Source organism: Dermacentor albipictus, chromosome 4 (genome assembly GCF_038994185.2).
Source record: "Dermacentor albipictus isolate Rhodes 1998 colony chromosome 4, USDA_Dalb.pri_finalv2, whole genome shotgun sequence".
In the NCBI taxonomy this organism is placed as follows: Eukaryota; Metazoa; Arthropoda; class Arachnida; order Ixodida; family Ixodidae; genus Dermacentor; species Dermacentor albipictus.
In genome coordinates, this window is record NC_091824.1 from 145662635 (window position 1) to 145688857 (window position 26223).

The window sequence follows — 26223 nt, forward strand, 5'->3', positions numbered from 1 at the left end:
GCAGGCACGATCATGTACTTACAAGTGAATAAGAGAAAAACAAAAGAAAACGACACTTTTCCTTTCTGTGCAGAAAACGAAAAATATTCAGTTTTCATTCACTTTTCTTCCCCGCCCGTAACTTCCACAAACGAAGGTTCGCAGATTCTTCTTTGTTCCTTAGTTTTTAGTTTCATCGAACCATAGCGCCGTTGACTGTCTACATGGAATCATATTCTGCAACACTTGGATTCTTCGGTTGCTATCACACGTGTCATCGCTCCCGCGCCTTGGAGACGTGTCCATTTGTGCGCGGCTACCGAACGCATGACAGCCGGAGATCCCGGGTCACTTGTCTTCCCTATCGACGTCTCTAGATTTTCTTCCTTGCACTCTGCAGATGTTCGTCCTGCGCGAAGCCCTATAGCCTTCGTTGCGTGCTGGCGCCTCTTACGCTGGGCGCTGCGATTATATAGCTTTGCTGTGTTGCTACGCCGGGAGTGCCAAGCTACGAGGCTTGAAAAAGCATGGAAGGAGAAATGATGGACACATGAGAAGACGGAGATAGGGTAAAAAAAAAGTAAGCGTGCGTGGTGCGGAAGACAGAAAAGAAATGGCAACAGGATACCGGGCTCTGCTTTCGCTTTTTTTTTTTTGGTTCGTCGCAGGCGAGACCGGGGCATCACTCCCACGGTGCACTGTTTACTCACGTACTAAGAGGGAAAATGTTTGCTCAGCTGCTGAGAAAGACAGCGTGAACCGATTTCTATGGCTCACGCATACGGCAGCCAGAAAAAACGGAGCATTCAAAGAACACGGGAGTTCTGTGAGTTCTCCGAATTCATAGAATGTTCGCGCAGAGAAACACAAAGATCGACCAGCACTGCGTAAATCCCCTCCTGATGACGTAACGGAGATTTTTGAGCGGCGAAATGCAGTTCAAGGTTTAGGAGGTTTGCGGCGTTTTAGCGCGCCATTCATGTTTGGTTAATGATTGTATGCTCCAAAACAATGATTTGATTATGAGGCTTACCGTAGTGGGGGGACTCAGGATTAATGTCATCCACCTGGAGTCCTTCAACGTACGCGCAGTGCATGGTACAGGGGCGTTTTTGCGATATTTCCTCCATCGCAATGTGGCCGCCATGGTCGGAATATGATCCCGCCAACTCGTGCTCAGCCACACAATGCCATAGCCACTAAGCCACCAGGGCAGGTCACTTCACTTTTTCAAAGGAAGCTCTGCGAAGCGCATCTATGTATGTGCAACGCATCAGAGAGCCTAGTGAATGTTGAAAAGTTCTGCGTTTGCAGAAGTCGCTGAAAAATAAGCGATTGTACAATGCAAAACATGGACCTATAAGCGTACAATTGAAACCATCACTTAACAAGTGGTGAGCTCTTCAAAGAAAAAAACAGGAACAAAATAGGAACAATATGAGGCTGATGCTTTGACTTCTTCGACGGAAAGAAGTGCGACTATAATTATTTATTCTGCTCCTTGTTTAATTGCAACTACGCGAAGCTCAGTGGTGGCCACTGTTTTATTAATATAATTACTTTCATCTCACATGTACGCCTCGCTTTTGTAGAAAGCAGGACGACCTCTAGAAAGGCTACCACAGCCGATAGCCATGATGTCGTAGTGAATACCAGATGTAAAAGATATCACTCAAAGAAAGGCTAGTACAAGAAATCGTATTCTATTAAAAGAAAGACAACGAAGGCAAGTGTTTGTCCTGTATATGTGTTCCCGCGGCTTCGTTTGCGGTTTAGACTATGAAAGAACTATAATAGCAGGCACTCACGCACGACGGAACCAGTGGTATGGATCAAGACTACTACACACTTAAAGCATTTCGAGCTAATATAAGTATATCATATATGCTATAGTAATAAAGGAGACGGTATACCCACACTCTTTCGTCCATATTTTTTGCATGACAAGACATGCGATATAAAAGCCATACCTTTATACGTTCCCCTTCATTTTGCCATTCAGTTCCTTTCCTCACAATGTGTGTGCGCATGTCACTATAAGTGAGCAATGTGATGCTATTGTTGTCATTCAAGTTCCGGCTAAAAGGTTGATTATAAAAGGTTAAATTAGATTTCGAGAGCTGCAGCCGAAACATTTTTGCCATCTTATTATTATTGCAATGCAGCCCACCCTACTAACCCAGCGTGCCGAATACAAACGGTATTGTGTGGCTCGTTGTCGCCTTAAGACTGCCGCGTGCTATAAGTGTGGGCACTTCCGCTCTCAGCGTTCTTGATGCCTACTACAAAAATTGCCGTCTTGCGTTCGAATCAGCGCCGCCACAGCCGTGATTTTCTGCCACCTCATATTCAAATTCCCAGGGCCTTGCGCTGCCGGAATCGTTGGTCTGAAGATGCCCAGGTACTGCCTCTTCGGTGACACGGTCAACACGGCATCCCGGATGGAATCGAACGGCCTACGTGAGCAACTCACCTCGTCCTAAATATAGATTTTATTAGGAAGAAAAAAAAAGCACCCATGAAATTTGCACCCACTGCTCTAAGCCTGTAACTTTAACAGAAATCAAACAATGGTAGACACTATATAGAACAGTGAACAGCGCGGACATGTGCGTACATTAGAGAACTACACTACAGCGCTGCGTTTTGTTTTCGACTTAACAGTTTATGCTAATACCAAAGAATGTGGTCGGTGCATTGTACACTGTAAAAATGTTTGTACTCCTTGGAACATATATTTTCCAAAATAATAATAACCAACTATATTGCTTGCGTTCCCTTTCTTGAAAACATTGCGCTTGCTACTTTCCTGTTAAATGGATGTCCGGCCGATAACGCGCACGGTGTTTGTGACCTGGAGGTATCGGGCAGGCAGCGGTAAAGAAATGAAAGAGATGAAAATTATTGATTAGAGACGCGTTCAGTGCCAAAGGGCGTAAATTTAGCGTTCAGGTGATACGCTACGATTTATTGTACACAATAGTGCTTATGTGCAATTCAGCAGTGAAGAGAGAGAAGAGAAAATGGACAGGTTAGGAAGTCAACGAGACGCGCGTCCAGTTTGCTACCCTACAATGGGGGAAGGGGGTTAGGGGATAAAACGAGGAAAATGAATGATAGAGCACTGAGGGTTGCACACTTCATTCGGAGGTGAAAGGTCGACACCACTGTTGGTCACTGAAGTCTAGAAGTTGGCTTCTGACCTCGAGGTATTGTTTCTTAGCATGGGTCTGTCAGTGCTCAACACATGCTTAGTTGTAAATTCTGTACTAGCAGATTTATATCACTTCCGCCAGAACTGCAGCTAATCGCACTAGCGTTCAAATTGTTATTTCGGTACTAAGTGTAACTCAAGCACTGTGGCTCAATACTATATGGAACATAAATGTGTTTTGTTACAGAGTTCGAAGGTAAATATTTCAAAAGTGCTATTATTTTATTTAAAGTGCCGCATTGCTTTAATGGTCGCAGAAGTAAACATGTGGTGAATGTGTAATTTTTGTGAACATTGAAGAATTGTATCTCCCCTCCTCTGTACTGCCGAATGGCATGGTGGGTAAATAAATACTCTCACAATTCCTAGTAAGTGAACATGCCTGAGTTCATGTCCGTAATTGCAGCACGTGTCCTAACATATTATTAAATTGGAGTACCTGAATATTCGCTGATCAGGTATTACCGCACACTCACTAGCACCTGCAACTATCAGTGTACTTCATTAAAACTTCTTTCTGGGTGAGTTGGTGCATACTTGATTTGAAAATTACAACAGTGCTAACACATGCATCGAAAAAGGAACAAGGACGAGGCACAAACGCTTGTGTCTCGTCCTTGTTCCTTGGTGGATGCATGTGTTAGCACTGTTATAATATTCAAATTTACTATCAATGCACAACTGAAGAGACGTTAGTATATCTGATATATTCAATATATCGGGCTCTTTTTGTGTGGTAGGTGGTGCGCACAAACACACACAGGCACAGTCGATAAGGTGACCTTGTTTTTATCTGTACTCCTCACCCCTAACCTGATAGTTACACGCAGCAACCTGAATATTATTCTTTCATTTTCTTTCTTGTTCTTCAAGAGTCTTAATTGTACTTTCTTACTATAGCAGCATCTCCTTGTATTTTATATTACTTACCTTGATTCTTGGACTGTTTGTCAAGGGTTTCTTGTCTATTCGGCCACTAAGAAAAAAGTTAAAATATTGCTTGATTGGTTGAGCTTCCGGTAATGGTGCTTCAAAAAAGCCCAGCAGCAGCGCAACGCCAGATAATTATTTTATTTTCAGGACGTCACTCCTCTGCATCGCTCTTCTCCTCTGCTTCTCTGACATCGCTCCTCTGCATTTGTCTTCCATTTGGAAATTGCACTAGTCTCGCGAGTACTGTATTGTTGGTCCATAGTGGACGCGTGAATGTGTCCCCAGAGGTATATAACAGTTCCTCCTTTAATTTTCAGCACTGAAGATTCACGTAAGTCCAGCTACAAAGGAGGCCCTAGAAAGGTTCAAGACATTCCGCTTGGAGCTACGAGGTGACGTGGAACTTAAGGTTTGTTGTAATTCACATTACAACTTCATAGCGGTTCTAGAAAAAAAGTAATCTGTACAATTCAGGCACGCGTCCGTAGTTGCGTTTAGCAAGAAAAGAAAAAGGCTCACAATGTGGATTAAACTGAAACACTGGATGACATATGTCACAAGAATTGCCTCTGAGCACAAACATGCATGACCGGTAGCGATCAGTGAAGCATCAAAATCAGCGTTCCAATCGTGACGCTCACCATAATTTCGAGCGCTTCCCGCGACGAAGCTCAGTAACTACGTCTACGTGGATGAGATGCCAGCACATCGTATTTCTAGCGCGCCTTAACCACATACGCGGCCGTAATGAGCCAGACAGGAGAATCACGTTAATGCGTCGACAGAGGGTAGAGGCAGCTACGTATATAGTCTCGCGTGGAGCATGTAAGTGCTGAAGTTTCGCATATAAGGAGGGTGGATAGGTAAGGTGGCTGCAGGCGCTTGCCTTCAATGATAAAATAAACTCCCGGAGTGCAAGTTTTGGCTTGTTTTTGAGGAAAGAAAATGCGCCCCATGTTGACATGGTTGCTTAGTATTACTGTAGTGGCTAGGAAACGTAATAGGCTACTGTCGAGTTTATGTAAATGCAGCTGATTGTCGCTTGTTTGATCCTCTCATGGTTCGGAATGAGCGGGTCAATGCCACGGAAATGAATGATGACGTGGTTTTAGTGGGCACATTCATGTGATATACTGAGACTGTTCGAGAAGAGACAGTGACAGGGAATATAGTGGAAACAGAGAGGCTGCTAGCAACATTTATCAATCAATGAAGTGTTTTCCGTATACGCGTATCCTCTTCCAAGAGATGTATCATTGGTTTTAGAGAGACTATCATGGGCGCGAAAATTACTGCAGACTTCCACGGTACAAGGAAGCTTTAAAACCAAATAATGGTGATTTGTTACATCCTGCAGGCGCACTTAAGCTCCTTATCGTATTCCATTTCCAAATTAAAGAACTGAATTAACCGAAGGGTGCCCAGGCTTCACTTTTCTTATGCGAAATTTCTGGACGCCAGCAGTCTTACAGCAATAGTGCAAGGGAACTGTACCTATCGAACGTCACAAGTCACAAGAGCTGTGGTGTAGTTAAAAGCGTGGAAACAACAAAACTGAGAAGACTCTGCTCCGGTCCAAAACCGTTGCTTGAGGGCTACTTTGCCATGAATGTAAACTTGTCACTTCAAGACTTGTCATCCTACCGTTAGAACTGACCGCTATCATTTGTAATTTCAATATATTTAGTTAACTGTTGTTCATTTCTCGTGACAATATAGTGGTGCAGGACGAAGCGCTGTTTTTGTCTCTTCTTTTCAGTCATCACTTGCACTCTTCCAGTTTCACAAAGATTTGTGGATGCTTTTTTATTCAACTTTAGCATTCGACGCAGTGACCAAAGGCTAGAATAGTTTGTCGCAGCACTGTAGGTAGCCTTGTTCTTGAAGTTCGCGATAAAAAGGATTATTACTATAATATATATTTATTCTTAACACATAATGTATTGCGTATATAAGAATGCCTCGAACTTAAATATAGCTGATAACAATTATACACCAAAGAAGTGAACTCATCAGGACCACAGTCTTAAGATTGCTTGAGGACGACGTCACTTTCTTGAAATCGCTGTCGTGTCGTGGCGACAATACGCGAGCAGTTGAGCGAAGCACGATGAACTTGCATTGTTGGCCGTCATCAATTCCATCCAGCGACAATAATACTGTGCGACATTTAACAAAACAGTGCATGAACAACTACACAGCAGCCTACTACCTAGACTAACGCGGCTGGTAAAAAACAGCTCAGTAGTTTTCGGAACAATCAAATACGGACCACATGCAAGTTTCTCGGACATGCACACAGTCAGCGACAACTCCATGCGTGCTACTAAAAAAAACTTTACGGTTCAAAGATATTTTTGAAGAAACGAACTTCTAACGTCAATTTAGGCTGATTGTTCTCCATTTCTTGACCATGCAAAATAAATTTTGCTTAGTGCAGAATAAATGTATTGTTTTTAAATTTTTAATACCACGCACCTGAATATTTGCAACAAAATACTATCTTTAGTACTATCGATAGCGTAGGACATACTCCAGGCGAAAGTAAGCACAGAGTAGTAAATGATGCATGCAAAAGCAACCATCAGGTATTTTTTGTCAGAAACTTTCACCGTGACGTCCCATAGCAGCGCTGATATGCGTCATCTGCGCTATAGTTTAGCACAATTTTTCTAATGACAGTAGTCTATTTAAAGTGTTTCTAAGCGCTGTAGCGGCTGCTAAATAAGTTATGTTAACGTTTCCGTTCTTGTCTTTTTGGTACAACTGTTGACAATCTTATAACGCGAACATGCTTGCCCTGCATATTGACGGCACCAACCGCAGGCGAAAGCAGTGGAACGGAATCACATACTGTAATCGCAATATGACATTTCTATTTTTGCAAGAGAAAGAAATGAGCCTGCGTCTCTTAGTGGTCAAGAGTACAACAAATTATTCAACTGCTCCAAAACTGGCGCGGTGAGTCGCTCGCTTCTGAACACGCCGGTAGCAAGGGCACCGGTCAGTTCCCGCTATTTGCAAGGGTGGTTCGGTATGGACCCCTCGCTCGCACGAACAAAGCCTTCGTAAGCTTCGCGTATTGTCCGGCACAGAACTTCTCGAACCCTGAGATGGCGGACCGATTTGCGTCGCTGCGTCACCTAGCAGCCCGGTACTCTGTGTTCGAAGCCGCGCTTTGTCTGCCCTTTCATGCTCGTAGGGATCGCCGCACTTCAACCTTCGCGCAGCGCTTTGCATGACTTTAGTCGGCGAGTGAAAAAAAAAAAAAGAAAGCTATGATATTGTCACGTGGTCGTGACGTCAAAGAACACAGTAGCAATACTGTGAAACACAAAACTAACTTTTATTGGGCGAACCTGTGCCCACAAAAGAGGCTACACTTATAGCACAACGATAGCGGCGAACACGGTCGGCGATCGTCGAAAATCTGATCAGCGGGTCAAGCGCGTCGGCTTTTATAGAGCAGTCATCGAATGTTCCAGACTAATCGTTCGGACCCGCATGCCTTCCACAAAGTTCTACACCATTCGCGTCAAGTGATGCAATCAGATAACATAACGCTCAGCGACAACAGACAGCAGATAGAAGCATCGATAACGTTCCAGAAACTTCGGTACATACAGGCGCGTCCCACGCTGTGCGATTACTTTTGTTAGGCTGCGAAACGTGGTTGCCCGATAAAGATAAGTATACGTGTCAATACCCCCCTCTTAAAAAGCATCGACCCGATGCTGCAAAGAAACGAAGGTAATGAACAAAAGCACTCGTAGCAAAGAAAAGAACAAAAATGGCGAAGTTTGTCAGCGTCCGTAAAAGGGTTTAAGGCGCACCACGTGGACCACTTCAGATCGTGCGCGGCGCCGCTGTGAATGCGAAATGCCGTCTGGCACGACCTCATAGTCCAGAGCGCCAATGCGTCGGATGACCTTGTAGGGTCCGAAATAGCGTCGGAGTAGTTTCTCACTGAGTCCTCGTCGGCGTATCGGGGTCCATACCCAAACACGGTCGCCGGGCTGGTACTCGACGAAGCGTCGTCGGAGGTTGTAGTATCGGCTGTCGGTCTTCTGCTGGTTCTTGATCCGCAGGCGGGCGAGCTGTCGGGCTTCTTCGGCACGCTGGAGATAGATAGCGACGTCAACATTCTCTTCGTCAGTGACGTGGGGCAGCATGGCGTCGAGCGTCGTCGTCGGGTTCCTGCCGTAAACCAGCTTAAACGGCGTGATCTGTGTTGTTTCTTGCACCGCCGTGTTGTAAGCGAAGGTTACATACGGCAGGACCGCGTCCCACGTCTTGTGCTCAACGTCGACGTACATCGCTAGCATGTCGGCGAGGGTCTTATTCAGGCGCTCCGTGAGACCATTCGTTTGCGGATGGTAGGCAGTTGTCCTCCTGTGGCTTGTCTGGCTATATTGCAGAATGGCTTGGGTGAGCTCTGCTGTAAAAGCCGTTCCTCTGTCGGTAATGAGGACTTTTGGGGCGCCATGTCGCAGCAGGATGTTCTCGACGAAAAATTTCGCCACCTCGGCTGCGCTGCCTTTCGGTAGAGCTTTTGTTTCAGCGAAGCGGGTGAGATAGTCCGTCGCCACGACGATCCACTTATTCCCGGATGTTGACGTCGGAAACGGCCCCAACAAATCCATCCCAATCTGCTCGAATGGTCGACGAGGAGGTTCGATCGGTTGTAGTAACCCTGCTGGCCTTGTCGGTGGTGTCTTGCGTCGTTGACAGTCTCGGCATGTCTTAACGTAACGGGCGACGTCGGCGGTCAGACGCGGCCAGTAATACCTTTCCTGTATTCTCGACAGCGTCCGGGAGAATCCGAGGTGCCCAGCGGTTGGATCGTCGTGTAAGGCGTGCAGTACTTCTGGACGCAGCGCCGACGGAACAACAAGAAGGTAGTTGGCGCGGACTGGTGAAAAGTTTTTCTTCACGAGTAGGTTGTTTTGAAGCGTGAACGAAGATAGTTTACGCTTAAATGCCCTAGGGACAACGTCGGTGTGCCCTTCCAAATACTCGACAAGGGCTTTTAGCTCCGGGTCCCCTCGCTGTTGATCAGCGAAGTCTTCCGCGCTTATTCCAAGGAAGGCGTCGTCATCCTCGTTATCTTGCGGCGGCGGGTCAATGGGGGCGCGTGATAGGCAATCGGCATCTGAGTGTTTTCGTCCGGACTTGTATGTTACAGTAATGTCGTATTCTTGTAGTCTGAGGCTCCACCGTGCCAGCCGTCCTGAAGGGTCCTTTAAGTTAGCTAGCCAACACAACGCGTGATGGTCGCTGACCACTCTGAATGGCCTGCCATATAGGTAGGGGCGAAATTTCGCTGTAGCCCAAACGATGGCGAGGCATTCCTTTTCCGTTGTGGAATAATTGCCTTCCGCTTTTGACAACGACCGGCTAGCGTAAGCTATCACGTGTTCATGTCCATCTTTTCTCTGGACTAGGACGGCACCGAGGCCTAGGCTACTGGCGTCAGTGTGAATTTCGGTATCGGCGTGCTCGTCGAAGTGCGCAAGTACGGGCGGAGTCTGCATGCGTCGTTTGAGTTCTTCAAATGCGTCGGCCTGCGGCGTTTCCCACTTGAACTCAATGTCACATTTAGTTAGCTGTGTCAGCGGCTCAGCGATGCGTGAAAAGTCCTTGACAAATCGCCTGTAGTAAGCACACATGCCAAGAAATCTACGCACTGCCTTCTTGTCGGTGGGCTGCGGGAACTTTGCGATGGCAGCTGTCTTCTGCGGGTCGGGGCGGACTCCAGACTTGCTGATCACGTGGCCTAGGAACAGAAGCTCATCGTAGGCGAAGCGGCACTTTTCTGGCTTCAGAGTGAGCCCTGATGACTTGATGGCCTCGAGTACTGTTGCAAGCCGCCTGAGGTGATCGTTGAAATTTTCGGCGAAGACAACGACGTCATCCAAGTAAACGAGACAGGTCTGCCACTTCAATCCTGCTAAAACCGTGTCCATGACGCGCTGGAACGTTGCAGGTGCCGAGCACAGTCCAAATGGCATAACCTTGAACTCGTAGAGGCCGTCTGGGGTGATGAAGGCGGTCTTTTCACGATCTCTTTCGTCGACTTCTATTTGCCAATAGCCAGACTTGAGGTCCATCGACGAGAAGTATTTAGCGTTGCAGAGCCGATCCAATGCGTCGTCTATCCGTGGAAGGGGGTATACGTCCTTCTTCGTGATCTTGTTCAGACGACGATAATCGACGCAGAAACGTAGGGTTCCGTCCTTTTTCTTCACCAGGACAACAGGGGATGCCCACGGGCTTTTCGACGGCTGGATGATGTCGTCGCGCAGCATTTCGTCGACTTGTTCTCTTATAGCTTCACGTTCCCGCGTCGAAACTCGGTAAGGGCTCTGGCGTAGTGGTCGAGCGCATTCTTCGGTTATTATGCGATGCTTTGCGACTGGTGTTTGTCGAATCCTCGATGACGTCGAAAAGCAGCTTTTGTATCGTCGAAGCAGACTTCTGAGCTGTTGCTGCTTAATCACGGGGAGACTTGGACTTATGTCGAAGTCTGGCTCGGGAACTACAGTCGTCGGGGTAGATGCGACAGAATCCGAGAGGACAAAGGCATCGCTGGTTTCCACAATTTCCTCGATGTATGCGATGGTCGTGCCCTTGTTGATGTGCTTGAACTCCTTGCTGAAGTTTGTCAGCAACACTTTCGTGTTTCCTCCGTGCAGTCGAACGATCCCTCTTGCGACGCAAATTTCACGGTCGAGCAGAAGACGTTGGTCGCCTTCGATGACGCCTTCTACGTCAGCGGGTGTTTCGGTGCCGACCAAAATAACAATGCTGGAGTGAGGCGGGATGCTCACTTGATCTTCGAGCACACTCAAGGCATGGTGACTACGAGGGCTCTCCGGCGATATCGCTTTATCTTCCGACAGCGTTATTGACTGTGACTTCAGGTCGATGATTGCGCCGTGTTGGTTCAGGAAGTCCATACCGAGAATGACGTCTCGTGAACACTGTTGGAGGATAACGAAAGTGGCAGGGTAAGTTCGGTCATGAATGGTTATTCTTGCCGTGCAGATTCCAGTCGGCGTGATGAGGTGTCCTCCTGCGGTGCGAATTTGAGGGCCTTCCCATGCAGTCTTAACCTTCTTCAGCTGGGCGGCGATGTGTCCACTCATGACGGAGTAATCAGCCCCTGTGTCCGCTAAGGCGGTAACCGCGTGTCCGTCGAGAAGGACGTCGAGGTCGGTGGTTCTTTGTCTGGCGTTGCAGTTGGGTCTTGGCGTCGGATCACGGCTGCGTCGTGTTAAACTGAAGCTTGAACGTCGCGTCGTCAAGTCGTCTTTCGTCGGTGTAGTTTTGGCTTCCTGACTTCGTCGGGACGGCGGCGTGTCGTCATTAGGTCGTCGAGATGGTTGCTTCGTCGTCTTCGTCGGCGGCGGAGGATCTTCGTCAGTTCGACGAACAGCAACCGCACCTCCATCGGTTGCTGCTTTTAGTTTTCCGGATATGGGCTGATGGACCGGCCGCGGGCTGGGCCAGTGTATGGTCGGCGCTGCGGCGACAGGTAGCGGCCTGGTGACGGCGAACGGGAAGCTCGTCGATGGCTCCACTGAGTGGCGGCGAGGTAGTCGGCGATATCGCGAGGTCGTTCGCCAATCTGTGGCCGCGGCGCGTTAACGGCGAAACCTCGCAGTCCCATCTCCCGGTATGGGCATCGGCGGTACACATGGCCGGCTTCCCCGCAGTGGTAGCAGAGCGGGCGCTGGTCAGGAGCGCGCCAAACGTCTGTCTTCCTCGGGTAGGTGCGCCGGGCGACGGGTGGTCGTGCTGGCGGCGGCGGCGGCGGCGGACGACGAAACTGCGGCGTGACAGGGCCCTGGCGAGGTCGCGGAGGGGGGCCTTGACGGCGTGCGACGGCGGCGTAGGTCATTGCTTGCGGCTCGGGCTGCGGCGATTCAGGGGCTACTCCAAGTTGTTGGAGTTCCTCACGCACGACATCGGCAATCGAAGCCACCTGAGGCTGTGATGATGGGAACAGCTTTTGTAGCTCCTCCCGCACGACAGCTCGGATAGTTTCGCGCAGGTCGTCGGTGGCCAGTGACTGAAGTCCGGCGTAGTTTGTCGCGTTCGTACGGCGGTCGAATTGCCGGTTTCGCATTTCGAGTGTCTTCTCAATGCTGGTTGCCTCGCGAAGGAACTCTTCTACGGTCTTCGGTGGGCTTCGTACCATTGCGCCGAAAAGTTCTTCCTTCACACCACGCATGAGAAGGCGGACTTTCTTCTCTTCGGGCATATCCGGGTCGGCGTGGCGGAAGAGACGTTTCATTTCTTCCGTGAAGATAGCAACGTTCTCGTTCGGTAGCTGCACTCGGGCGTCCAGCATGGCTTCGGCCCTTTCCTTGCGCACGACGCTTGTAAAGGTGCGCATGAAGCCGGTACGGAACAGGTCCCATGTTGTCAATGTCGACTCCCTGTTCTCGAACCACGTTCTGGCGGCGTCTTCTAGGGCGAAGTATACGTGCCGCAACTTGTCGTCGGAGTCCCAGTTGTTGAAAGTCGCGATTCGCTCGTACGTCTCCAGCCAGTATTCCGGGTCCTCAGTTGCTGCTCCATGGAAAGTTGGTGGGTCCCGAGGTTGCTGTAGGATAACAGGGGACACTGGGGCAGCCATTTGGGTTGTCTTGATCAGTATCTTCTTTGTCGTTTCAGGCAGAAGTCCGTGCTCTAGGGGCAGTCTTTGCAGTCTGCGGCTAGCACGCTGGTCTTCGGCGATGTTAGTTTTGTCCTCGGGCTTTGGGCTTGGATCGCGACTTTGCGGGGGCGTTCGGTACATGAACGCACTAGCACCTCCACCAGATGTCACGTGGTCGTGACGTCAAAGAACACAGTAGCAATACTGTGAAACACAAAACTAACTTTTATTGGGCGAACCTGTGCCCACAAAAGAGGCTACACTTATAGCACAACGATAGCGGCGAACACGGTCGGCGATCGTCGAAAATCTGATCAGCGGGTCAAGCGCGTCGGCTTTTATAGAGCAGTCATCGAATGTTCCAGACTAATCGTTCGGACCCGCATGCCTTCCACAAAGTTCTACACCATTCGCGTCAAGTGATGCAATCAGATAACATAACGCTCAGCGACAACAGACAGCAGATAGAAGCATCGATAACGTTCCAGAAACTTCGGTACATACAGGCGCGTCCCACGCTGTGCGATTACTTTTGTTAGGCTGCGAAACGTGGTTGCCCGATAAAGATAAGTATACGTGTCAATATATACCCGTATGCGCGCGAATAACAGCGAGCTTATCAGCAGACGACCGCATTCGGCGCAATCCGCTCAAGCTGGTCTCTCGCCCTACCGTGACAATGCATGTCAGATGTATGTACGCCGCGAACGCTACTGTCTGACGGCCGGTCCTGGGAGTGCAAAACTAAAGCGTTTAGCGCAGTCCGAAGGTGAAACGTTACGGTTGCCGGCTGATGGTGCTGCGCAGTGTGGCCGAAATCACGATGTTAGACCAGAGCGCCGACTCGTCTTTGCGGTTGGAATCAAGTTCAATTCACATGGTCGTGAAGGCGAGCTTGAAATGTGGTTTCAAGCCAATAAGCAGCCATGTCAATTATGATGGTTCGATTAAAGCGCGACTACATCTAGTGGTGCAAAACAGTAGTGGGTGAAAATTATGCATCCAATACATCACCAACGAAAACAAAAAAATATGAACAGTGCCATAAGAATAGGAAAATGTTAAGCCAAAGGCTGTTCGCTTCCATCCACGAATAGTTATGAGTGTGAAGCAGTGCAGGCTTTCTGAAGTTTGCTCATGGCGATGCGTGCTGTGATATGCCAAGATTGTATTACCATAATTAACACTCTAATGTCGTCAAAACTCTAATATACGTTGCCTATAAAAGTAATGGCTATATATATTGTATCAACCTTATAAGATTTAATCAGTAACTTTATTTTAAACTACATTTTCATTAAATATGTTGTTTTATATATGTCTTCAGTACCAGAGAAAAACTACAGGTGACACGCATGCTGTCTTAAAGAAGATTAAAAGAGTAAAGTCCTATTTTCACAAATTATTTCAATGTAATGTTGATTTCATCTCAACACCGAAATAATAGTTGTATATTGGTTCTAAGGATACATGCATATTGCACTTAGTTCAAATCTGGGTGAACCCATTGATCTAATTCGTGCAAAACGCCCAAGGCTCAGCAGTGCAATGCCTGTCGTTATAGATTGAGGGATATAAATATAGATGGGTGCATTTAGGTTAGATTGTGACGTGATGCTGTGTCAAATATAGTGAATATTCTCACTTATGCTTTATTTGTGCGGTTGTGTACTCTCTATATGAGATGTGAGCAGGCGCGGTAGACGACTTGACAAAACAAGCCTCGAAAGGCAGACGTAGATTTTTTTTTCCACCGCAAAGTTGGCCCCGCGAAATGCTGATGGCGCTGCCGTGCCACCACAAGACGCTATTGCAGGACGTATGGGCGTTTATGGCAGCTTCGCTACCATATGTGTATATACCTTGGTCATATGCAACGTATGGCAGCATATGGCGCCTTGAACTTTAGCATTCGCATCTAGCAGAAGCCGTGCAGTGCAGATCCCGAACTTCCCCGCAATATCGGCAACGTCGCATGCTTCCAAGCGTGCCAGTGAGCATGCATGTGACGCGTTTTTGCAGCTGCAAATAACGAGCAAAGAGTACAGTTTCATGACCCGTGCGTCAAGCTGTAACCGGCACATTTTGCGATATTCCATTGGTTAATCTGGCAGACGAGTACCGCTTCGCGCGTAATACTTGCTTTTGACCTTTTGCTGCCCCATTTCTCCGTACAGTGGGACAGAAATCTGGTATTAACAGCATACTAACAGCTGGCGAGGAAACGAACAGTAGGATAAAGGCGCAATGAAAACAACAGGCGAACGAAGAAGAGGAGACGGTTGAAAGCTGGGCACCACGCGTAACCGCAAAATTAGTTGAACCTGTCGAGTGCATCCCACGCTAGCGGAGCCGGAGCTCCTATTTTTCTCCACTAGAGATTACGCGGCCCCAAAGTTTCTGTCCCCGATAGTATACCAACAAGTAAGTCTCCCCACTAAAGGAAACAATAAATCAGTGACCATGGAGAAGCTCTAGCATTCCGGGAAAATATCTAATATTAACGGCAGGGAATAGCCAAGTGGCTAGTGCCTGCTTCACGTCGACAAAGAAGTTGTAATTTCCATAGGCTTCTCGCGTGCAATGCCCAAATTTACGGAGCCGCGCTTTGCGTGTGCTATGCCAGGGAAATCACACATCTTTTTTTAAAAATGTTTTGCGCAGGGCAAAGGGACGATGACCACTTACTGGCTTGTGGAAGAAGTCGAAGATGGCGTTGTCACGACGCCCACGGCGACGGCGACTGCGGAGACCCCCGGCGAACACCCGAAAGAAACCAAAGTCTGACATGACCGCCCGTAGGCGTTGTCATAGGACAACCCATATCCGTAGCTCACCGTTGCCCACGTTCGGGTCTCGGACTATGCACAATAACGTCGGGGAGCCACTAAGCAACGCGTAGACCAACTTGCGCTGCACAGCACGACGTGGAATGTGCACCTGACTCCCACGTGAAGGCGAGAACTGCGACGGCACGACCCACGGAACACGGCGGCAATGCTCATCCCACTGCCACATTTCAGCAGCCACCACCGGGAAAAAGCCGCTTATCTCAAGAACAAAAGATGAACGAGATACGAGGCCTGTGTCCGCGGAGCCCCGTCCTCATGGCAGACGCTCGGAGCCGGCCACTATCATCCGGGTGTTTCAGTGACTCGGCGCTCCGAGCTTCTAGCAAGGTTGCTTTGTGCAGTGTCATCGCACGAACCATTCGCGAGCCAGGCAGCTCGCAGTTCAGCAACAAGTGACGTATCGAGCAAGGGACGTCGCCGAGATGCGGTGGTGCACTGGGGACGGTGGCAGAACCATTTGTTCCATCTATCACTCAACAGCATTTTCAAGAAGGTGCCGAGAAGTGTGTTTAGAGGGTGACCTAGAGGTGGTATCCATTACCGCATTGGTGCGACTTGAGAGTTAAAAAGTTTTACACCGTTGCATCCGTTAGCACATATAATTCACCAAGAGCAATGGTGAACGCAATTATTTTATTGCTGCTTCCAGGTGCTAGTTGCCTATGCTGTAAAAAATACATTGTCCGCTGTGAGCACTAACACAGCGGACAATGTTAGTGCTCACTTGCACTAAGTTTGATAAAAATGCCGGTAATACTTGAGACACCCAAGCTGTACGTTATGGCACTCCAGTCTAGAGAGAAATCCTATCGAGAGCGATGTGCAATGTCGATGTGAGATGTGTCGAATGAGCCGCAGTAGTTTATCGCGTACTGACCATTTTTATCACGTTGACAATTGATTACGACGAATAATGTACGGTGGTCCATCTAGTCCTTCAGTTTCGCTTCATTTTGTGCTCGTTCCTCGAAAAATGCATTTGTATCCTAAAGCGGAGAAAAAGGCATGGAAACCACATTGGATATTGTTTTTATTGAACATCGAGCGCGATTATTTGGAAACGTGTAAAACTGCGACCACGGGTATCGCAAGAGAGAGAGAGAGGGCTCTTTATTAGAAGAACAGAGAATTTTGCCGGCGCGTATATAACCGCTGGCATGCTACTCTGTATAGGGATGGGGAATGGGATTAAAAGATTCCCGAAGAGAGTGTAGGTGTAAGTGTAGGTATCGCAAGACATTTGTAAAAGACTGCATGCATCAGCTGTGTAAGAACTTAGTGCATCATTTAGATGAAGGTATGTTGCCGAATCAACGCACCCAAATAAGAATTGGTGTTCAGTATATGTTAGACTTCCAGTGGAGAGAAGGGTAGAGAGATATGAAAGACAAGGGAAGGTAAACAGACGAACATTTCTGGTTTGCTACGCTGAGCAGTCAGTGGGTTGGGGAAATATCGGTAAGGAAGAAGGGAAAAGGGAGAGAGAAAGAAAGATATTGGAAAGCATGTAGGCGTTCAATGAATTCGGTGGATCACAACACGCAAAATAATGCTTTTACGGTATTTTGATGGGATATCCAGGCACATTTGCGTTGTAGGATTTTCTTTAGTGACAGTGGTTATTCGTCAAACTTTTCTCAGTACAACGGTAAGTGTCCCTACGCACAATACTTCGGACACTGGCGCATATTATGGCTGATAGCTTCCTCTTCACCGCAATGGTTAGAATCATTAGTGTCACGGGAAAGAGTGTAGCTTTCCTACGCAGGCCAGCAGCACTCTTTTCGGTGTTCACGTAGCGGGTTCCTGTATTGTTTACAACAACTGGTTTGAGGTAATTCGAATGACGGAACGTATGCCTCCACAAATCGTGTCTGGCGTCAAGCCAAACGAATTCTTTTTGGCCACAGGTGCAAGCCATTGTAGTATACTTGAAAATAAATTCTGTAAACTTTCGATTTGTAAAGGAAAGTAAAACGAATGAAATTAGTTATATCTCTTGGAATGTATAGGCCTGACGACATAGGAGAATGTAGAGTTGAATGCACTATTGAACATGTTAGTGCGGGCGCTTGAGTAGTGGCATGATACGGTTGGCTGATTATGTCCTGCTGCTAAGTGTAATGTGAGCTGGTGACCCACCGCCACCCGACTATATTTTTGTACTAAAGGTGACACATCCACGAATGTTCTATGGCACCTGACTAAGTTACCGCAAGGAGCTGTGTAGGTGGTCGCTAGAAAAAAAAATAGAAAACCTCTTCAGCGAAACGCTGCTGACGGCTTAATTACTGTAAATTTATCGGTCCTAGGAGTCATGCATGTTGCGATGTCCACTGTGAACAAACTTCAGCACAAAGTGATATTGAGCCCTTCTTTCAATAGACTGGTTTAAAAAGCACCTATTATGTCATCCTCAATGACAGTTCATAGATTTATCACTGTCAACCAAATGGCTTAGGGAAGAGAATCCTGTCCTTTGAAACCGCATTTAATACTTTGTTGTGTTTATTAAATATCCATTAAATTCACAGCCGGCGTGCATGAATGTGTCATAGTGTATGGCAGTGATGCAAATGTTTTCCCGAAACCTAAATAGGCTTTAGGCTTGCATGAAACTTCGAGAGTGTTACTATGGACCTTTTTGTAAGGTAAAATAATATATGTCATCACGCTAAAAGTGCGAATGACCAAAATGTTCTGCCCGAAATTAGTCATAGCAGGGAATTCTTATACGTGGTTCTGAAGAGAATTCAATTCAGTCCTGCAGAAACTTTGGCTCATACCGTATTTGCACGTAAATAAGGCAGCCACGAATATAACGTAAGGGTGCACTTTCCGTCTATCCGAAAAAGGAATAATATGTGCTGTGATTATAGGTGTCACGAACAGGAATATAACGCGAGGCACATTCTCTGACGGGAAATTTCGAAAGAAATGTTTGATCCAAGGATTTCAAACAAAAAAGTGATTAACCGAAGCTGGGTTATACCAATGACATATGGTTTGCCGTGATGTGGCGCTCCTCAATACATATTTATATCCAGCGTAATTCGTTGATTATTATCGATTATTCAACATTCTTAATATTCACTTTAGGGCCAAGCGCGTTTCGTGTCATTGTTGAGGGGATTCAGAAATGACCGATTCAATTTTTTTTCGGTAAAGTACATCCTGCGTGGTATGCTATGGTGTATGCTAGGTTGACGCGGGCTGCTCCCACGTTGGGACTGTCAGGCCGAGCCCTTCAGCCACATCGCGGGCCTTCTGGACTGCCCGTCATTGGTCAGAGAGTGATTCGCTGTGCAGCATTTACCACCACCATTCTTGTTCCTTGTCAGTCTGTGAAGGCCGTGGGGCACTGCCAAAGCATGTGGTCAAGAGTAATGATGCCATTGCACTTATTACAGTTGGTTTGAGTTTCCCTCTCCGGATAGATCCTGTTAATAAAATCCGGTGATTTTTTTTTCAGGGTTTAACACAAAGCCCGCGAAATATGAAATAAAGTCAGGTGAGTGTGCGCATGAGCTATGGTATTGCAGCGCTTTTAACCGTGGTTGGAGCCCATCGTTTATCAGGCATGACGGCGCACGTTTCCGCGTGCCACCGTCAAAGATGCTGACGCACTGTGACGCCCATGCCTGCAGCCGCGGCCGCTCCCTTCGCCACGGTCTTCGCGCGCTGTTTTAACTCGAAGCACGGTTGGGAGCGCTGCAATACGATCGCGTGTTAGCGCGCGCACTCAAGTGACTTTAGTTCATATTTCTCGAACTCTTTTTAAAACGCCGAAAAAGAAATCACCTCGCAGCATGTATGGTGCCCCAAAAGAATTCGATAAGTCGTTTCTGAATCCCCTCTACAAAGTAACGGAACGTACTTCGCCCTAAAGTGAATAATAAATATCTTGAATAATAAATCCTAACTAGTTAGTTAAGCGGATCGTAAAATATACTCTAGGAAGCATCGCCTAACGGCAAACCATATGCCATTGGTTTCATTCAACTGCGGCTAAGCCCCTCTTTAAAATCTTTGGTTTAAGTTCTGGTATTCTGGACTAATGCAGACGTATATTCCTTTTCCCCGTAACCCGAGTGTTTTCTAAAAATTTGCGGCACACGTCATTGTTGACCACTTTAGTTTTCACGATCGTGTTCGGGGTGTTTAATTTCTTCAAAATAAACGTGCAAATCACTTGTTTATTGTATCTGCATTCATAGTAGGGGCCTGCCAGCAAGTGCATATATTAGTACAGGGCGAGTGTTAAATGACTGGAAGAATTTATGGGGTACTCAAGTATTACTACCACAATATATCGCATCTTTACTGACGTGAAAGCGTGAATTGGCTCATTGAGCGAAAAAACTGGCGTTCCGCGTATGTAGCAGCGGAAACGGCACCTAAATTCCCATTGAATGCGACGCCACGTCATGAGGACGCCTCGACAGAGCAAAGTGGGTGAATGGGAACACCCGCTGCTGCAGTAGCGCGGCAAGTGTTGCGTGAAGAGAGAAAGGGCATCGACCCGACGCCAAATCACCCTCGCTCTTTGCTCTCGGAACCTTGCCTTATTCGTGCATTCCATGACGGCTCAAGCTCTCGCATGCGTACAAACTGCACTTTGACAAGGTCAAATCAAACGTGCTCGCTTGCCCGCGAGGAGTTCATAACGCGAAGGAACACTCAGAGGCGTGCAATTGGACATTAAGGCCTTCGCATTCACAACTCACAAGAAAAGCTTAGGTTTCCTCGGATTTTTTTAAAGAGCAGTGCAGTCGCATACACGAAAACCTTGAGCAGTGAGACTTTCGAATTCCACGATTTTCTATGCGCACATTGCGTAAATAAACATGTGCAGACCTTATTAGACAAGAACCTGCATATTTAACTATCAAAACAGAGAAAATATCTTGCAAACACAGGCAACTAACTCCGTTGAAAAAATGATGGGATATGTACAAAATGCTTCACCCTATCACGAGCCATTTTTTTCAGAAACTAATGGATATCCGATTTCTTTTTTGCACATATAAATGCGAAAATTGGCCATGATATCCACATTCCATATCACAGTGACACAATCATTGGGCCAGAAGCAGCGGCTTGTTTCAAGCTTAAGTAAAAGAAGAAACTTTATTAAGGAATAGTCCGGCAGTTTTTGCTGGATTGGTGGCCTCAGATGGCGGCTCGAAGTCCTTGGACTCTGGCGGGATCTTCGGCTTGCCGGACCACCCAGAGCTGGTCTGCCAGCTCTAAACTTTTGAGAGCCGCCTCCCAGCGGCGGCGTCGCCTACGGAGAAGGTCCCCGGCGGCTCTCGCATCCTGGGCGGCATGGGGAAGAAGCGAGCTCGAGCCTCCCCGTAGTCTGGCAACGACCGCGATTATGAACGCGTCGCGAATGGAGCTGGTTTGATTACCGTTGTTGCCGGCACATTTCCAGAGCATGGGTTGCAGCGTTGCCCTCTATCCGCAAGTTTTACACGCGTCTGTTGGATATAAACGCGGATAGCAGTGGTGTAAGATAGCGGGGCTAGGGTAGGTGTGTGTCTGGAGCAAGCGTAAAGTTACGGCCTCCTTCCTGTTCAATTTATCGTGCGGTGGCGGGAATGTCCGTCTTTCGAGTCTGTAGTGTTAGGTGAGGTCTCTGAACCTGGTTAGGCGATCACCCCACGCCCAGTGTCTTTCTTGTGGCTGCGCATCTCTTTTGCTTAAGTAAAAAAAACAAAAGCTTAAGTAAAAAAGTAAGCTTAAGTAAAAGAAAGAGAGCCATTTGCTTAAAAGCTTCAGTAAAAAAGTAAGCTTAAGTAAAAGAAAAGAGAACCATTTGCGCCACAAGTGCTTGTGCTTTCTTCTTTGTTTGTTTGTTTCTAGTCACGCCGTTACGATAGGATACCATAAATGTGCAGACTTTTACTGAAATTTTCACCAGGTAATGCTCTGACTCTGGAACGTTATTTGATATTTCAATACGAGAGTGGCAATTATTATAATAATCAGCTTGTGCCCCCCTAGGACAGTGGTTGCTAGTAAAGGCGACAATGCAGGTACGCTAACGATAACAATACTAGCAAGAGAAGAGATCTTGTGTATTTGCATTAGCACACCGTTGGGTGGTTGGCGCGTACTCTTTATTGTTGCAGAGCCTTTGTACAGGCAATGCTGTCCGCCTAACATATGGGCGCAGCTCGTGAACCCAAACTTATCGAGGAGAAAAGAGAGGCGCGAAAGTCTGATCCCAGGTATATTTCAAAAGCGCCGACAAATTATTCTAGTAATAAAATTATGCTTGACATTTTGCATATACTATTTTTCGTGGCCGCAACAATGCCTTCCACGCAGCTAGCTTTCACTGTTTTAGCGCAGCGTTTTATTAAAGCGGTGACATTTCTAGCATTCCTCAAAATATTTATAAAGTACGGAGATTGTTATCTCATAGAGCCGGGCTGAACAGCTTGCTTTTAGAAGCCTCGAAGGGTGAACTGGAGAGCGAGAGAGACAGAGAAGGAAATGCATGGACTGTTTTCCTACCCTACTCGTGGAGAGCGAAAGTGCAGGATAGAAGGAGGGAAAGAGAGAAGACAAGAGTTGAAATTATGTGCCTCCACTGGTCAATGCCCCGCATTTCTATAGTCAGGCACTGAAACCTGTCGCCTTCCGGTATTGAAGAAGAGCTCTTGTGACTTTCCGGGTGAATAAGCCGTGAATCCTACATTCCTAGTACCTCTACTTCGGCAAAAGGCCGATCATATAGTCTGCTCAAAGCACGCTGGTCAGTCTGACGTCATTCGTCGAAGCGGGAACAGTGGTACGGAATGTAATAGATTACGAGCGAACTTCTGACGTGTACCGTAGAATTAAGCGGGTGAACTCATTTTACGTCAACACTCGGTAGTTCCCACCAAGTCGATTTAGACCACAATTCCAACAAGTGGCGTGCATTTCTCCCTAGCAGTGTTTTGTTCTAAATCACTTGTACAATAAAAACTTTGACATTGAGAAAAAAAAGTGTTAGATTGCATTATGAAAGAACATAGCGTTTGCAAAAAGAAAATAAAATAATAAAAAGGGCCGGCAATCATTTCTTTAGAATATTGTGAGCTCAATTTTTTAACAAGTATGCGTTATTATAGATGAGATGTAGATGCAACATGGAGTAATTGGGATCATGGAAGTTTCTGCAGCCATACCAGAAGAGGGAGAACGCTTTCTCAAGTGAGTATCCCTCTGTATATGACATGATTGCGCTAATATTGCCTCAGCCGTTATTCAAGTTGAATAATACGAAAGAATTGCAGATGTCAGTTTTCAAACAAACGTTTATTACACAAGGCTTGTAAATACGAATGAAAGACAGACGATGGTCATATTAGTGTGGAAAAGAACGTACCTTCTCTACTTGCTGGTTCAATGACTGAAGCTGAAACAAATAAATGCTTGTTATGATTGCAAAAAAATTTCCAACACCGAAGAAATACTTCATCTTCCGCGAAAGAACCGTAGCATAGAAAATCACAAAAGAGGAATGCAACCCATTAACATGGCCTAATATTTGGATTTATGTGTTTACTGAACAGAACAGTGCTAAACAACTTATATGCAAAGATGACGTGGTAGCGTGTAAGGAGAATAAAACACCAATACGGCCGCAGTAATTAACCGTAAAAAAAATAGAAAGATAACGCAAGCATATTTCCTATTCACTTGACATTTTCTCGTAAGCTTTCCGCTAACAAGTTGTTCAGACTCCAGAACTATCCGTAAAATTATGGCTGCTGTAATAAAGAAAGCTGGAATTATTGTTGCAGCGCTTGTTCCCTTTCCCATGAACTTTGCAAAACGACTGTCAAAACAATTTTCACATGTAAAGGGCGGTGAACTATCTAATAATGTTAGAAACAGGGGATCAAGGGCGTTCACAAGCATTCAAACGAGTGGTTCAGGTATCACATACGATACATTCATGCTGATGTAATCAAACAGAAAGTCGTAATATTTTCATTTTTGTGCTTAAACTGTATCGTGGCTGCCGTCACACAGGATCATTGTAAAAGCATAATATGGTTTTGAGTGTGTATACATGCACTCACGAGAAAACTCGTTGCGTTATCGAATTTTCTGCCCGTGTCCACAGTTAGCAATTGCACAATGCCAGCTAACTCATCGCGGTTCTTTAGATATGTAGCGTCGTACGTGTAACTAGTTTCAGATCTCAGAGCACCAAACAACGTAGTTTGTAGTGCCCGAGGTCAGCACACTAACGTAAAATGCAATCTGCAGTGAGAAATATACTACAGACATAGTGTATAACTACAAGAGGCTTTACTTATACGCTAATGGTTATACTTGTACGCATTGATGCACGGTGTCCGATGGGCACATTGTTCAGCATGAAGCTTTTGCTGGTGGTCGTATATTCACTGATTCTGCAGTGAAAATTGGTAAGCGCTAAAAAGATCACAATCTTTGTAAACGGCATTAGTTATGCAGCCGCTTAATAACAAGCTAAGTTTTTCAATAATTTAGTAGATGCTGAGATTTTAATGTTATTAAAATTACATTTAGGCGCTTCTGGGGTATTCTTCAGTAAAAATAGTTTTTTTTTAATTCCGAAAACATCAGACAGATATTCAAGACCTGACGACTCACAGGTTAAATTAAGAAATACTTCACGGCACATCATCTATTCATTTACATACAAATTTACAGAACAACTATGAGTCACACAATTCTTAAAAAGATTATCATGTTAGCTGCCGGCAGCTCCAGCAGCTTTGTTTCCGCCCAGTTTGTACCCGACAGGGCTCAACAACGGTTATATGTTAACAAGCTATGAGTAATGACATGTCCACACTTTAGCACATCCCCGAACGGCATCTATCCTGATATCTGAGACGCCCACATCAGCAAGAGTTAATATCTGCAACCTGCAGGTGCGAGCGCTGAATCTTTTCTTTTTCCTTTGACATTTTCTATCTTTCTTTCTGTACCTTTCTACACGTACTCAAACGGTTTCAGCGTCGTAGTATAATGCCCAAGAGTTCATTGAAGATCTGCAATCATTTCAGCTTCGCATAACTGTAGAGGGTTGAAATGGTCACATCTGCTCGTGAGCTCTGCACCAAAATGTGATATCCTGATCCATACACCAGGCGCCCTGTGCAGAAACACAACTCTGGAACTCCGCCTCAAGACCTGCGGCGCAGATCGACAACATGACAAAGCTGTGTACGCAAAACTTGAGTGCGAAAGCGATGGATGAAAGCATAGAGCCCAGTGTATGGCTGCCCTTTTGGCTGCTTTGAGAAAAAAGTGGCCGCTTACCGCATCCCTTGTCGTTTTCTATCCGTGCATGCAGTCCCAGTAATACCTTTATCTTTGCAACAGCGTTGCTCAGAAAGAAAGAAAAATCTGTCAGGTTTGTTTAAAACTGTTTCAAACCTCCTAACGTGACACCAAAGATCGGGAAAGTACTATTTTTCGGCTTTCCAATCAAGAAACTGCCGATGTTCCTTCAACAAACAAACACACAGACAAAAATAAATGAACAAATGCAATATGTCGCCGAGCGAACGGATATAATAAACTAAAACGAATAAAAAGGTATTGGCAATAAGCGACATAATAAATCTGGGCCATTAATTTACCTGAGACACCTGCGTTTATGAGCGTTTGGCATTAGACAATGCTTTAATGGCTAAGTAGTTTCCCTCCTTTATCTAACATTCTTAAATACGTATAATACAGTATAATAGGATAAGACGGAAGGTACGCAGCAATAATTAGTTATTTGATCTATTGGGTTTGCCGCTCGAAGAAGCTTCACCTTTCTTCCCAAGTGTTTTCCTGCGATAAACATAGGTGGAGCCACAGATCTGACGATGCCCTCCACCACATCGCTAAGTTGCGTCTCCGCTGTCCGCCGCGGATTTTCTCTACACTTCTAATTGGCTCTCGACGCTTACAGTAGGAGGTAGAGCATTGTAAGAACTCTTTTAGTTACCAATAATGAATAGTGTTTAAACAGAACGGCGGACGATGAGAATAAAGTGGAGTTGCTTACCTTCTTTCTGTTATTTTGCAAATACAAATGTGTGCTGAAAAGAGGAGGGCTTACTTGGTGTATACTTGAAAGCTTTCGTTTTTTCTTTAACACAGTAAAATGTTATTTGTATAGCAAACGTTCGGCTTTATATTTGTCACGTTATGCTATTAAAGTAAAATCATAAACGTTTCTAGTACTCCTCTTTCATATCCTGGCTCCAGTAAACAAGACCCGAGATGCCAACTGTACCCAACTGACGGCGGTGAACGATCCTCCCCCTTTTTTTACTTGTCACTGAGCTATTCGACGGGACCAGGGATTAGAAAGGTTGGAATAAATAGTGCCTGCCGTGATTATCCCCGCTAGACTTAGCAGAGATAATGATGAGAATTTGTTGGCTCGTGCTTTTCAGGAATGAAATGCCATCTACAGGTTCCATAATTAGTGACGGACGGGTTGTGTACAGGAGGGGAAGCCAACGTTCGCTCTAAGCTCGCATCTCAAAAGCAACACCTGCTTTTTCTTCTAGAAATCTAGCAAT

General features: G+C 46.2%; 1 protein-coding gene and 1 long non-coding RNA gene across 2 annotated transcripts in view; one reads left to right on the forward strand and one right to left on the reverse strand.

Moving 5' to 3' along the window:
* LOC135902174 (atrial natriuretic peptide receptor 1-like) overlaps window positions 1-15593 on the forward strand; it is a 152684-nt gene extending 137091 nt beyond the window's left edge. Inside the window, exons 20-22 of the mRNA XM_065432126.1 lie at window positions 2341-2439; window positions 4444-4535; window positions 15456-15593. Of these exons, the coding sequence (XP_065288198.1) occupies window positions 2341-2439; window positions 4444-4535; window positions 15456-15578 (314 nt within the window). The 3' untranslated portion in view covers window positions 15579-15593. The remainder of the gene's footprint in view (window positions 1-2340; window positions 2440-4443; window positions 4536-15455) is intronic.
* Window positions 1-15619, reverse strand: part of LOC135902176 (uncharacterized) — a 59408-nt gene extending 43789 nt beyond the window's left edge. The window contains exon 1 of the long non-coding RNA XR_010564435.1: window positions 15480-15619. This is a non-coding gene — a long non-coding RNA (uncharacterized lncRNA). The remainder of the gene's footprint in view (window positions 1-15479) is intronic.
* Between the last annotated feature and the right edge of the window lie 10604 nt (window positions 15620-26223).